Source organism: Megascapheus bottae, chromosome 7, assembly GCF_031878675.1.
Source record: "Megascapheus bottae isolate mThoBot1 chromosome 7, mThoBot2.hap1, whole genome shotgun sequence".
Classification (NCBI taxonomy): Eukaryota; Metazoa; Chordata; class Mammalia; order Rodentia; family Geomyidae; genus Megascapheus; species Megascapheus bottae.
This window is the reverse complement of record NC_143515.1, coordinates 67,550,746-67,566,252: the sequence shown is the minus strand read 5'-3', so window position 1 is coordinate 67,566,252 and position 15,507 is coordinate 67,550,746. Positions and strand designations below refer to the sequence as shown.

At 42.3% G+C, this 15,507-nt stretch overlaps 1 protein-coding gene across 1 annotated transcript in view; it reads right to left on the bottom strand.

Annotated features, from left to right (window-relative positions):
- Dtnb (dystrobrevin beta) overlaps window positions 1–15,507 on the bottom strand; it is a 185,181-nt gene that overhangs the window by 42,796 nt on the left and 126,878 nt on the right. Inside the window, 4 exon segments of the mRNA XM_090337586.1 lie at window positions 1,238–1,351; window positions 2,177–2,262; window positions 10,415–10,502; window positions 14,063–14,152. Coding sequence (XP_090193712.1) covers window positions 1,238–1,351; window positions 2,177–2,262; window positions 10,415–10,502; window positions 14,063–14,152 — 378 coding nt within the window.

The following is a 15,507-nucleotide window of genomic DNA, read 5'->3' as shown; positions in this document are numbered from 1 at the left end:
ATCCCCCTTGGACTCTGCCTGTGTCAACTAAATCTATGACACTTTTCTGATCCTTCTAGATGATGTGAGCACTTTCTGCAACTTTAGTTAGCAACAGTTAGACTCCAGGTTGACAGTTTCTGCTTTCCTAGATATAGAAAGTCACTTCTGTCTGCACTCAGTGGAGAAAGGAAGGAAATGCATCTTATGCTGCCTGTCAGTCCACTGTTCACCTCAGTATATTTTCTTGTCCTTCTTAACCAACCACTCCAGTGTCCCAAATGTGCGACAGTGAACTGTGGAATGACTAAATGGAGAATCTGGAATGAGTGTTTGGGAGAATCTCTATACCTCTATGATTTTCATGAGCTTAAATTCTTATTTGTGATGCAAAGTGAAACAGTAGGTTACTTATGAAAAGACAGTAATCTCTAGACTGTAGGAAAAGAGATCATGGCTGAGGTTACATAACTTGAACGACGAAAGCAGGAAAAAAAAGAAAGGAAAAGCAATGCTGAAGCTCAGATGTCAGTGTACTAAAATCAACTGCAACTACATCAAGTGCTCTGTGAGGATTGAAAGCTCTGGTGAGAATCAAGCCACCAAGCATGGCTTCCACGGTACCTTTACTTACCAAGAGTACATGAGTGAGTGAGTGAGTGTGTGTGTGTGTGTGTGTGTGTGTGTATAGACAGGAAGGAAGAGTACACAGGTAGGTAGGTGTGTGTGTGTGTGTGTGTGTGTGTGTGTGTAGACAGGAAGGAAGGCCCAAGAGCAGATCAGCTTCTCCAGCAACCCTAGCTCCATCCCAAGGGCTTCACACTGGAGCTGACCTTGCTCTGCCTCCTTAGTTTCCTGAGCCTCAAGTCACTTACACTTAGGAAGAGGTGGAAAACTACCGCTGTCTTGGTTTCAAGCTCTAAAGGGGTGGGAAAGGAAGCACCCTTTCCCAGTGGAGTTCTGTGTGTACCATGAAACACCAAGAGAACTAAGTCCCAGGAAAGGCCAAGCACTATTCCTGTCAGGTCTCTCAAGTCAGAACACTTAGCAAGAAGCAGAGAAACTGCAGCACAACAGCCTCCTTCAAATGCTTGTCCTGCTGGCCCAAGTTCTCCGTGGGATTGGGGGTGGGGCTCTTAAAAGCAGTCCAACTAGACTGGCTACATTCATCTACTAGTTGGTGTCCAGAAACAGAAATTCCCGCGAGGATGACAGTGTGAGGACAGTGTGGGGACAGACGTGCAGCACTCCCACCTACCTGAGCAGCCGCAGCTCTGCCAGCAGCGTGGGGTTCTGCTGGGCCTTCTCCGGGGTGGGCTGGGATGCCTGCTCATGCTCTAGACGCAGACGCTGGATCTCCTGCAGGATCTCTCTAGAGAAAATGATGAACGAAACATGTCTGCCCAGCACTTCGCAGGCCTCACTCCTGTTCCAGGTTAAGCCCCTCCCTAGACCTTCTCTACAAATCTTTATCTGGATGGTTTCCAAATGACCAAAGTGTGAAATGGACAAAAAGTCATAAAACCTTCCTCTTAAAGCAGAAAGGTAACTTGCAAACTCATACCCCTGCCCCTTTCTTGGGAGAGAAAGAGAACCCTGGCAGCCTCTGAGGGCAGGTCTTAGGTAGACCTGCCCAAGCCTCCCTCCCCACCTCTCCCTGAGTTTCCTTGTATCCCCTGATCACACGTCAATTTCCTCTCTCATGTAGGCTACACTAGGTCCATTCTCCTTATCCTGGTTTCAATCTTTGAGCGCACAGTGGTGTGTTGTCTAGTTGCAATGCTTTTACAAGGCGTTTTAAATGATCTTTTTCTTTTTTTTCCCCTTTGAGACCAGTCAAGCACAAGTAGAGTAATGGGCCAGAACAGGATGACTAGACAGACTGAAATACTGCTGGGACATAGACTGGAGAAATGAATTGTATGTGTGTGGAGGGGCGGGGGAGAAGGAGCATGCTGGCAGCAAGGAGGGGCCCTGGAACAAAGAATCTACAGAAGGGAGGAGGGCTGAGGCTTTGGAAAATCAGAATCAATAATGTAGATATGCACCAGAATCCTGGACATTTCCTGAACCTGGGCCACTCTATTCATTCAGCTGGGATCTTCCTACATGGTCAAAGTCTGCCAGAACTGAGAACCAGACACTCACATGAGATACTTGCCGCCTTGAGAAGTGGGCTGGACCTCTACGCTCTTACCTGTTTTTGTTTTCCAGTTCTGCAATAAGCTGTCTCTGTTGCTTGTTGGCATCGAAGTTAAAGCTCATATCAGTGGGAGGGCGAGTCTGTAGTGAGTAGACAGTTGGTTTTTCCTAAATCAAACCTCAAAGTCTGAGACTGACTTTCTTCAAAAACAGACTTTTCGGCCGGGAGTTTGGCCTAGTGGTAGAGTGCTTGCCTAGCATGCACAAAGACCTGGGTTAGATTCCTCAGAATCACATTACATAGAGAAAAGCTGGAAGTGGTGCTGTGGCTCAAGTGGTAGAGCTCTAGCCTTGAGAAAAGTTCAAGGACAGTGCTCAGGCCCTGAGTTTAAGCCCCATTACTGGCCAAACAAAACAAAACAGACTTTTCATTGACATACCATGAATCCACTCATTTTATGTGTACAAATCAGTGAGTCTTAGTACTTTAGTCCTTTCTACAGATGAATAATATTCCAAAATATGGACATGAATATTTTGTCTAATAGTTGATGGACATTTGGACTGTTTCCACTTTTAGCTACTCTGAATAACATTTGTAGAGAGAAAGGTTCTTATTTTTCTTAAGTATGTATCTAGGAATGGACTTTCTATGTTCTATCAACCTTTGTCCATCTTCCTGATCAGTCTTACTAGGGGTATGAAGTGACAGCTCATCGTGGATGCATTTTGGAGTTCCTTAGTAACTACTATGTTGAGCATACCTTCACAGGCTTACTGGCTATTTGTGTATCTTTGGAAAAATCCTGTGGGTAAAATCACCTCACCACTTCTGAGCTTGTTATATTCTGACCCTTGTTATCTTTTAAGAATACAGTAGCCAGTAAACACAAAACAGAGCTGATGGAGTGGCTCAAGCAACAGAGCATATGCCTATATGCCTTGCATAGTGCGTGACTCTGTCTTAAAATCCAGGAACTGCCAAAAACATGAATAAATGCTTGAAAAATAAATAAATATAAAGCTGGGCACTGGTGGCTCACACCTATAGTCCTACCTACTCAGAAGGCTTAGATCTAAGGATTGCAGTTCAAAGTCAGCCTGGGAAGGAAAATCTACAACAGTATTATTTTCCAATTAACCAATAAAAAGCCAGAAGTGGAGACATGGCTTCCATGGTAGAGTGTCAGTCAGCCTTGAGCAAAAAAGCTCAAGGGCAGTGCCCAAGCCCTGAGTTCAAGGCCCAGGATAAGTACAAAAAAGAAAAAATAAAAACCACACACACACACACACACACACACACATAAAAACACAACCAACAAAACCTGACTGGTTGTATATAACATCTATGGAAAGTGATCTCAAGTGTGTTTAAGGGAGACCATATTCTTACATGAAACCATATAACCAATGTATTTAAATTTCAATTCTAGTTGGGGGACTGCCTTTCTATGACTCCATTTTCATATCTATAAAACCATGTTAGGAACCATACCTGTCTCTCAGAGTTGCTTTGAAGAATAGACATCATCTTTCTGAAACACTAGGCCCGGGTCCTAGACATAGAAGGCTCTCAAAATGGTACCTACTATTTCTATTATTAGGTCAAAACAGGAGAAAAATTACTTTCCAAATGTCTTAACAGTATAAGAAAGACAGGTTTAGAGGACAAGAAGTCAAAGACCACTTGAAAGTTAAGTAATAATCAAGTACCTAACAATGACTAAGATCTAGTCCAGAGCAACGAAAGGTGAAAAATCTTAAGGACCAGAGGATCCTGGAAGAGTGAAAGCTTTCATATTTGAGAATGAAGATTCCAAAGCAGGGCACACACTGATGGGGTGCCCAGTTAATTCTAGAAGGATGAGGTGTCTCTCAATTCTGACATACTGGTTTAGGTAGTTTCACAGAACTCTACAACCTTCAAGGAGATGGAGACACATCTGAGAATGCAAGGTAAGTAAGAAACAAGATCCCTTTGGTTTCACTGGGAAGACGTACCCATGGCAGTCTGCCCACTATCCAGCCTCCTGGAGGCTAAATGGAGAGCTGTGGATTATGAACCCCTCTCAAAAATCCAATAATACTGTTTAAGGCAGTGGTTCCCAAGCCAGCTGTAAATTAGAAGGCTAGGAATCTTTTCCTTGTCCTGTTGTCTTCCCACAGTAAAGATCAATAGGCCCTAAGCCCAGAGGTTCTTTCTTAGCAGGTCCGTGGCAAAGCTGAGAATCTATATGTTCTATGTATTTTTAAAATGCTTCTCATGTGATAGTATGTGGCCAGGTTTCACAGTGAATCAGTTAATGAGTATAAAACACCACATAGAAACAGCAGGTCTCTTTAAGTCTAAGAAGCCAGAAGTATGGGAGAAGCTGAGATGAGGGGTAAAGGAGAATGGGCTGCAAGGACTAGAAAAAAGCCTCTCAGATGTTTAATGGGGAGGCAGTTTGTTTTCCATCCTTCTACCTTTCTTCCAGAGTTTTCCATAGTGGGTTTTAAAGTTTTCAATAGAAAAAAAAAAGAGAAAACACTTAAAGATAAACAAGATCATCTGATTACAACCAATGCTGGTGATGCTTTAGATGAAACTAAGAATCTGCTGTTACAACTATGTCTGTTAACAATTCTTGTTTTGGGGCCGGGAGTTTGGCCTAGTGGTAGAGTGCTTGCCTAGCAGGCACAAAGACCCAGGTTTGATTCTTCGGTACCACATACATGGAAGAATGCCAGCAGTGGTGCTGTGGCTCAAGTGGTAGGGCTCTAGCCTTGAGAAAACCCAAGGACAGCGCTCAGGCCCTGAGACCAAGACCAGACCAGGACTGGCCAAAGAGCTGGGAGTTTGGCCAAGTGGTAGAGTGCTTGCCTAGCATGCATGAAGACCTGGGTTTGATTTCTGGGAACTATATACATAGAAAAAGCTGGAAATGGTACTATGGCTCAAGTGGTAGAGCTCTAGTCTTGAGAAAGTCCAAGGACAGCCCTCAGGCCCTGAGTTCAAGCCCTGGGACTGGCAAAAAAAAAAAAGGAAAAAACTTAGGGACATGGGAAGAATGAATCTGGTCCCCTGGCTCACGTAAGGAATATCAGCAAAGGTTGTTCAGCTACATTGGACAGTCATTCATGGACCTGCAGGACGAGGCTCAGGCTTGGGTGTGCCCTGGAAGGCTCCAATGATTTAAAGGTCTCTGTAGAAGGGAAGTCTGTGAAGAAAAATCAATACAAAGCCTATCTGGCAGGCTATAAATAAATTCTTTGTGGAGCACTACACCCACTTTATGCAAAGCACTTGTATCAGTGTGAGATTAGAGGATCAGGAGCCTTGTGTTTAACAGAAATCTAGTCAAGAAGAATTCTTCCTGAAAGGCCCAATATTTTATAAGATAACCACACTTGGCAAAATAAATGGAAGATGAAAGGAACCCTATCAGCACTGCTCCCAGACTATCTTAACAATGAGGGTTTTCAGGAGAATTAGAGAACCATCAGAAACCATCGGTGTAAACATCCTTATCTTGGCCCACAGCTAGAGATGAGGATCTCAGGTTAAAAAGGCTTTGCTTTTATTTCAAGCATTCTGAAAGCAAGATGTATGGTCACCAAGGCTATCTTATGGCATTAGGTATACTTATTAAAATTCAACCTCTGTGCAGCAAATCTCAACACATTTAAGTACAAGTTTTAATTTCCAAAATAACCTGGATGGCTGTGGCTAAGAGCACACATTAGGATTCACTAATTCTGTAATCCTTTTCTCCTCCCTCATATTTCTCTATTCTATTCCATTTCACTGACTTTTACAGTGCAATGTCAGAATAAGATAATGTGACTTGACATTATATTCTCAAAAAAGAATTTTGAAATCTAAATAAACCCAAAGGGAAAAATTACTTTGAGGGGGGGAGCAGTAACAAAAAAGTATCTTCATTTTTTTCCTCCTTCTCTTCCTCCTCCTCCTCCTTCTTCTTAGACAAGGTTTCATTATATAGCACAGGCTGGTATCAAACTTCCTGTCCTACTCCCGACCTCCCAAGTGCTAGAATAATAGGCTTTTTTTTTTTTTTTTTTGCTAGTTCTGGGCTTGGGCTCAAGGCATGAGCACTGTCCTTGGGTTTTTTTCTCAAGGCTAGAGCTCTACCACTTGAGCCACAGTACCACTTCTTGCTTTTTTCTATGTATGTGGTACTGAGGAATTGAACCTGGGTCTTCATAAATGCTAGGCAAGCACTCTACCATTAGGCCAAGCTCTCAACCCGAATTATAGGCTTTTACCACAAACCCAGCTCTAGATAGTTTCTCTTGGGCTTAGTCTTAGTTTTCTCACAAGATTGCTTCAAATAATCAGCTAAGATATTCAAAACATTTAGAAAAATTATAGCCACAAAGTAAATATTCAATAAATTCTAGCTATTGTTCTTTTCACATGAATCTTGTTGTGACTTTTCTCAGTACTTGTCAAGTCTTTTTATTTTTCCTTTTGACATTTTAGCTCATTGCTTTTGGTACATTAAAGATATTTAATGATCTCTTTTTTCCCCACAAAGAAAAAATATAAAGTTTTATAATAAAATGTCAGCAGTACTAGATGTAATCAGATGTATTACGTAAATATTATTGTTGTTGTTGTTTTACCATTCCTGGGGCTTGAACTCAGGGCCTGGGCGCTATTCTTTATTCTTTTGTTTTGTTGTTTTGTTTTGTGTCCATTGTGGGGTTTGGACTACCCCTGAAGCCACAGCACCACTTCCGGTTTTCTAGTGGTTAATTGGAGATTAATTGGAGTGGTTAATTGGAGTCTCTCCATCATCAGTGCCCGGGCTGGCTTTGAATCCAGATCCTCAGAGGTTAGCCTCCTGAGTATCTACTAGGATTACAGGCATAAGCCCTGGGCACTATTCTTGAGCTTTCAAAAGGCTAGTATTCTACTACTTGGGCCACAGCACCACTTCCACTTTTTCTGTGTATATGGTACTGAGGAATAAAACTGAGGAAACTGAACTCTCTTCTAACTTACTTTCAAATCCCAACTCAAGTAACACTGGCACTGGGGTGAGTGACCCCGTCCTCAGCCACTCGACAGGTCCAGCCTCATAGCTCCCTGTACTTCCCTTCCCTCCACTGTGTGTAATAATTTGCAGTTATACTTATAGCACAATAATGTGTTTATTGTTTGCCACTAGAATGTTAGTTCCTGAAGGGCAGGAATCATTTCTCTTCCATAGTAACCCATCTGGCACAGCACAGCAGCAGAAGCAAACTTTCTAAATAAATTTAATGTGAAGGCTATGAGAAAGAATAGCTTCTTAACATGTATAAGGAAAGTAGGGGCTGGGAGTTTGGCCTAGTGGTAGAGTGCTTGCCTAGCATGCACAAAGACCCAGGTTCAATTCCTCAATACCACATACATAGAAAAAGCTAGAAGTGGTGCTGTGGCTCAAGTGGTAAAGCTCTAGCCTTGAGGAAAGTCCAAGGACAGTGCTCAGGCCCTAACTTCAAGCCCCAGGACTGGCCAAAAAGAAAAAAATGAAAGAAGAAAAGTAAGGATTGACAAGGGAGAGAGAAAAGGACAAATATTTTGATATGAATATTTAAAAGCTGTAAGAAATAAATTGTAAACCACTCATTTGTAACCACCTCTCATTTCTATCAGACCTACATATGCACCATTCTTTGCCTTTTTTTCTTTTAATTGAGATACAAAGTTTGGATTTTAGGTGTCCCATTCAATCAGTTTTGGCCAAAGTATGTATGCATGCAACCACAGCTCTATTAAAATGTGGAGCATTTCCATCAACCTAGAAAATTCCTTCACACTCCACCTCCTTCAATATTTCCATTTCTACAAACAACTCTGATCTGATTTCCATCACTGCAAGTTAGTTTTCCTATTCATTTAAGTGAAATAAAATACAATGTGCTTTTTGTGCTTCGTTTCTTTCACACATCATAATGTTTCTGATATTCACCCATGCTGTTATAGGATTTAGTGTGTTCGCTCTGTTTTGTTGTTGTTGTTAAGTAATATTTCATGGTATGGATATACCATTTTCTGTTTGTTTATTCATGTATTGATAAATGTATCTGGGCTTCCCAACTAATATGATTAGAACTGCTATGAAGCTGGGTGCAGTGGCTCACTCCTATAATCCTAGCTACTCAGAAGGCTGAGATCTGAGGATCAGGGTTCAAAGCCAGCCTGGGCACTTCAAAGTCCATGAGTCTCTCATCTCCAATTAATCACTGGAAAACCAGAAGTGGCACTGTGGCTCAAGAGGATGGGGGGGGTAGCTTTAAGCTGAAGAGCTCAGGGAGAGCACCCAGGCCCAGAGTTCAAGTCCCACCACTGACCTCCCTCCACCCCCCAAAAAGAAAAGAACTGCTATGAAGATTCTTGTCCAAAGCCTCTGACAACAGATGTTTTCACTTCTGGATAAAAATCCAGGAGCAGAACTGTAAGGTCACAGGATAAATCTCACCCCTTTAAAAAAAACTGCCATCTCCTTAATGGCTAAGGATGATGATGTTTTCTTTTCTTGTTTCTTTTCTGTTCTTTTCTTTTTTTGTGGGTCACTGGGCTTACACTCTGCCTGGGTACTGTCCCTGAGCTCTTCTAGAGGTTAATTGGAGATAAGAGTCTCAGGTCCTTTTGTGTCCAGACTGGCTTTGAACCTTGATCCTCAGATCTCAGCCTCCTGAGTAGCTAGAATGATAGGTGTGAGCCACCACACCCAGTATGATGATCATTTCTTCATGTGTTTATTAGCCATTGTGTTACTTCTGAGAACTGTTTGTTTGCCCATTTATTAATTAGATTGTTTGTTCTGTCCACTGAGTAGCTGGCAAAGATTTTCTTCACTCTGTAGATGGTCTTCCCACGCTGGTAATTGTTTCTTTTGATGTGCACAAATGTTTTAATTTAGTGTGATCAACTCTCGCTCTAATTTGCTGAGTAACTGAAGTCTTATACAGGAAATAATTACCTATGTCTATATCTTTCAGTTATTTCCCCTATGTTTTCCCACAGTGATTTTAAGTTTTACATTAAGATCTTTGGTCCATTTGGAGTTGACTTTATTTTATTTTATTTTTTGCCAGTCTTGGGCTTGGGCTCAGGGCCTGAGCACTGTCCTTGGACTTTCTCAAGGCTAGAGCTCTACCACTTGAGCCTCAGCACCACTCCCAGCTTTTTTCTATGTATGTGGTACCGAGGAATCGAACCCGAGTATTTGTACATGGTAGGCAAGCACTCTACTCCCAAACTCCCGGCCCTGGAGTTGACTTTTGTACAGCACAAGAGACAGCCATCTACTTTCTGTCTTCTGCATGTGGATAACTATGTATTCCAGCTCTAGCTGTGTGAGCTTTGTTTTTGTTTTGTTTTTTTTGTCTGCTGTGGGGCTTGAACTTGGGATCTGGGTGCTGTCCCTGATCTCTTTTTTTGCTCAATGTTCGTGTTCTACCACTTTTAGCCACAGTGTCACTGGTAGTTAACTGGAGATAAGACTCTCATAGACTTTCCTGCTGGGCTGGCTTTGAACCATACTCCTCAGATCTCAGCCTCCTCAGTAAGTAGGATTACAGGCGTGAGCCACCAGTTTCCTGCTTGCTGTGTGGTTATATTTCTAGGTCTTTGCACAAATTGTGCTGTCCAGGTTGGCTCTGAGCCATTCAGATCTCTGAATCTTGAGTAGCTAGAATTACAATGGTGATCCACCAGTGTCTGGTAATTTTATTATATTTTTCCTCCCCGCCCACCCCCCCCAATTCAAAGGCTTTAACTCAAGGCCTGGGCACATCTTTGAACATTTGTGCTCAAGGCTAGTACTCTACCACTTGAGCCACAGCACTACATTCAACTTTTTGGTAGTAAACTGGAGATAAGACTCTCATGGACATTCCGATCTGGCTTGGCTTTATTTATTATTTATTTTATTTTTTGCCAGTTTTGGTGCTTAAACTCAGGGCCTGAGTACTTTTCTTGGGCTTTCCTCAAGACTAGCACTCTATCACTTGAGCCACAGCACCACTTCCAGCTTTTTTCTGTGTATGTGCTACCAAGGAATAGAACTTGGGTCTTCGTGCATGCTAAGCAAGCACTCTACCACTAGGCCAAACTCCCAGTCTGGCCTGGCTTTAAACTTCGTCTCCTAAGCAGCCAGGATTACAGGCATGAACCTCCTATACTTGACTAATTTATTATACTTTTAAGTACTTTTTTTCTGCTTCATTTTCCATATCATTTGTACATTAGACAATGGAAATTTCTGCTATTTACTGGGCTCTTCTGTTCACTCACCATGTTTCCTGCTTCTGCAGCCAGTCGGGCAGCATAGCGAGCGATGAGCCGGTGTTCCTCGTCCAGTCGGCTAGGACTGTCCAGAACACTGCCAAGGAGACAATAATCCATCAGGTGTCTATTAAACAGCTCTAATTCTTACTGCATCAGAAAGAACATACAAGAGGAAAGCTGGTAAATAAGAACAGGAATCAAGAAATGGAGGCCTAGTCAAGGATACATTTCTCTGAGAAAAAGAGGACTTGGAGAAGTGATGCTGCCACGTGTGTGGCCCCAGGAAGCACATTCCTAGAGCACCCATACCCTCAGAAGAGGCACGTGCTGAGAAAGACAGAGCACCCACCACGCTGAGGCAGAGTATCCCCAACTAAAAAACAAATGAAAAATATGAAATAATTTTTTAAAAACCCTCGTTTATCTTTTTAGGTCTAGATTTTGAACCCAAAAGGCCATAAGAAGACCACAGCCTCATTAAAAACAAAGGCTGAGGAAGAGTCGACTGAGGGTTGTGCGATCCAATGGGGAAGCTATACCAAGGGCTGGCCAAATGTACTGGAATTAGCCCCTTTTGAGGTGTGGTCTTGCTGTGTCCAGTTTGCATGCAAACTCTCAGTCCTCCTGTCTGGGATTATAGGTATGAGCAACCATACCCACACCTTATTTGGTCCATTATTCTTTAATAGGAGGACCAGCCACATACCAATGCAACAATCCACTGTAATGGTACTAGGGTGAAATAAGGTTCTAGAATAGTTGGCTAGCTCTATGTATATAACTGTCTTCTTTAATTTAGTACCCTGTGCCATCCGCTATGCCACCAACATGAGGGCAAGCCTAGATTAACAGGGCCTATGGCCCCATAGCTTCTCTTTGAGTGTGTCAGAAGCTTTAGAACAGGAGCAGGGACCAGAAGGGCTTGCTAGGTCTTGGTTGTATCTTGGCCCAAAGGTCACCAAGTTTCAAAAAATAACAATCAAAATTTGGTAACATAACAAACAAATTGAGAATTTAAAGATATGAGTTTAATAATCAACAAATCTTATTAAAATGAGAGGAAATATGGGAAGGTTAAAGTTAAATCAATAAAAGTCTTCTTGACATTTTTTCCTAGGAGTTTGACCTAGTGGTAGAGTGCTTGCACGAAGATCCAGGTTTGATTCCTTGGTACCACATACATAGAAAAAAGCTGGAAATGGTGCTGCAGCTCAAGTGGTAGAGCTCTAGCCTTGAGAAAAGTCCAAAGACAGTGCTCAGGCCTTGAGTTCAAGCCCCATGACTGGCAAAAACAAAACAAAAACAAACAAAAAAAAAAACCTTTCTATGTTTCTATCGCTGAGCCCCGCCCCCCTATTTTTAAGTTTAGGCTGGCCTGAAACTCACTATGTATGTGGCTAATTCAATAAGCTTACTTTATTTTGTCCTCTAGGGTTTTTTTTAAAGTGGGTTTTAAACCTTTCAGCATGGCATCTGTCAATATTTTATAATTTTAGGAGTATAATTATAGTCTCAGCATGGTTTCTCCCAAAGAAGATCTTGTACTAAGAGCATGCTATGACCAGTTGGTTCTAATACTAAAGTGTCAAGGTCCCAAGTCAGAGATTATTTTGTACCTGAAAGGTGTCTGGAACAAGACAATGTCTTTATCTTGTAAATGAAAAAAAAAAAAAAAGAAAATGAATGATTAACAAAACAAGCAGATAATATACCATAGAGGGACTGGCAACCTAAGAGTGAGACTTACAGTAGTTAACAGGGACACAATAGGCCTCTGTCACTCTGCATCCCTAGCCTTCTTTGTCATTTATAAGTAAGTGTAGACAACACTGCTCAAGACCAATGAAAACTATTTGAGGACAATTACAAAAGTTCCTCATTCCTCTGCTTGAGTTGACATTATTTTCAGAATCAGGAAATTTTGCATTTCATCAAGAAGTGGGAGGTTCAAGAGATGCCATACTGACAGACCCACTCATCTTGCTGTCCCAATGCCACTGATTCTTGCTCAGTGAGCCTAGGGCCTAAACCATGTGACTTGAGGAACTCAGCTAAATATACTATAAATCTGTGTAGACTGAAATAATTGGGTCATAATCTCTTTCAACATTTTGCTATTTTACCATGGGAGCTTTCAATCACCCTGGACAACTGTCCTTTCTGCCAGAAAGTCATTTATCCTCCTTAGGGTAAAACAATTTTGTTCTGAGAGACCAAGAAGCTGGGACAAGGCCAGAGTGTGGCCTAGTGGTAGAGTGCTCGCCTAGCATGCACGAAGCCCTGGGTTTGATTCCTTGGTACCACCTACAAAGCAGAAGCTAGAAGTGGTGCCATGGCTCAAGTGGTAGAGCACTAGCCTTGAGAAAGCCTAGGCCCCCAAGTTCAAGTCCCAGGACTGACCAAAAAAAAGAAAGAAGGAAGCTGGGACAAATGCACAAAAATCATCTGGTGGACAAGAAACTACTCTAGGTGATACCATGTGCAGGATCAGGCCTTTCCTCCCTCTCACCCTCCAGGGTCCTCCCAGGTCCTTCAACACTGTAGGAGTTCCAAGGAATGCCGCTCCTTAGTCATGCTGGGAACAGGGAATAGGATGAGCCACAATATTAAAGCATCCCTTTTCATAGTCAGCTTTCTCACAGGGACTAGGAATAGGTCTCAAATGACCTTTCCAAGGAGCCAGGGCCAGAGATGGTCAAAACTAAAATGAAAACTTAAAAATTCTAGCCTCTGGCTTAAAGAATTTAAAAATTCTGGTTTTCTTTTCTGAGAAGAAGAATCTCAAAGTAGGGATTTACATGTCGGCACTTGGCTCCTCTTGGGCACTGTGTAGAGGGGAGGGATGGCTTCAGATGACTGGTATTTGGTGTTATTCTGCTTGCAGAAAAGAGTTGTTGGGGTAGGCATGGGTTTGGGAAGTGGGGACAGCCTTTGGATCTACCTGACTATAACACTTATTTCTCAGTCTGCTGATGCGATCAGTCACAGTCATATAGAAACAGTGAGGTACTACCATAGTAGCTTCTGGGGTTAGGTATGTGGGGTTACTGGGATATATCTTATTATTAATACATGAGGAAGTAGAGGCAGTTTGTAAGAAGCCCCTCAGATGGCAAGGATCTCACAAACATTGTTGAAATCACTGGTTTAAGTAATCAACAATGATAGATTTCTGGTGACAAGACAGGGCACAATTAAGATGTAAAAGGCTGAAGAGGATGATGGTATTAGAGACAGTGAGAATCTCACTTTGGGACAGTGTTGATTAGCCCTCAACTTTTAATGTCAACAGAAAGATTTCATTATTTAGGTATAAATGGACAGGAAGAAGGTACATGAAACACACCAGAACAATCTAGTTCTGGAACTGTCTTTCAGGTGAGAGGTGAACACACACTTCCAGTGTGACCTGTGGGGCCTGCTTCAGAGGTGACTTCCTTACTCTATATTTAGGTGAGTATCAGGCTGGCAAGACTCATTCTCTTGTGGAAGCCAATGCGTTAGTAGTTATTTTAACTCTGCCAATCACAGCTGGCAGCTGCTCAGGAACACCCCATATACAGAGTTTCTCCCATGGTAACCCCATGTAACAGAGCTCTAGCTCCCTCCCCCACCCTCTATCCACCCATCTGATGCTGCTGCTCTACCACCAACCGTGTGCAGTGCTGCAGGCGGGCCACATAGGAGGCTATCAGCGCATGCTCATCGGCCAGGGGACTGGGCGTGTCCTGGCTAAACTGTAACCTGGGAATGATGGAAGCATGACACAAACACAGACAGAGGGAGAAATGAACATGGATTAAAATGAGCAAACTCAAAAATAAAGAGAAAATAAATCATAAGGAAACCTTTTTTTTTTTTTTTAAAGCCACAGTGCGTAATGGAATATGGTGTTAGTCCACTGGTAATCCAGTCCACAAATCTTGTGCTTGTCTTGTGTGTACGTGTGTGCTCAGTATTTGAACTCAAAGCCAGAGCGCTGTTCTTAAGGGTTTTTTGTTTTTTTTTTTTTTTTTTGCTCAAGGCAGGTGCTACCACTTAAGTCACACTTCCACTTCTGACTTTTTTTTTGCTAGTTAACTGGAGATAAAATTCTTATGCAGGGGCCAGGAGTTTGGTCTAGTGGTAAGAATGTTTATCTAGCATGCACGAAGGCCTGGGTTCAATTCCTTGGCTCAAGTGGTAGAGCTCTAGCCTTGAGAAAAGTACAAGGACAGTGCTCAGGCCCTGAGTTCAAGCCCCACGATTGGAAAAAAAAAAAAAAAAAGATTCTCATACAGACTTTCCTGTCCGGGCTGGCTTTGAACTGTGGTGCTTAGATCTCAGCCTCCAGAGCAGGTAGAATTACAGGCATGAGCTACTAGTGCCAAGCTCACAAATCCTTTGAAAAGGACTTCAAGCAGTCTTTTAGGTGTGTCGCTTTGGGCCAGCAGTCCTTGAGGAAGAAGAACCCTGCTCACCAGTTCTGTCTAGGCCCAGATCCACTGGAAGAAAACCAAGCAACCATATTTCATAGTCCTGTGGGGTCTGGAACCTGCTTAAGAGGAAACTTTGTTCGGTTATACCAATCTATTTCATATCTTAAGTGACCCTTCATGTTATACCTTCTAAAGCTTTTGTCTATGAAATATAAATATGAGCAATGTTTTCCAGCCATCAGGTCCAAAATGGACACTCTTTAGCAGTCTCTTTCCCCTACATCCATACTCAAACTGTTAGTAAGTCCACTGGCTCTATTTCTTCCACCTCCTCTACTGCCATAACTTACAGTAGTTTCTTACCATGTCTCATGCCGCACCAACAGTCTCTTGACTAGACGATCTTTTCCTACTCTGTCATCCAGCTTACTCTCCTCACTACACTGAGTGATCTTTTGGTAATGAATCAACATTGAGGTGATGAGAGTATTCATTGATGGTGGTCATGGTTGTGCAATTGAATATACTAAAATCACTGAAGCGTACACTCTGAATGGCTATATAAATTACCCCTTAACATTTCTGTTTAGGAAGTAAGTCGAAGATCTTGAGAAGTAATTCTGAGACTGTTACACATACTAGTAGTACTGAACAAATAGGTAATATGACAGAAGTTAGGTC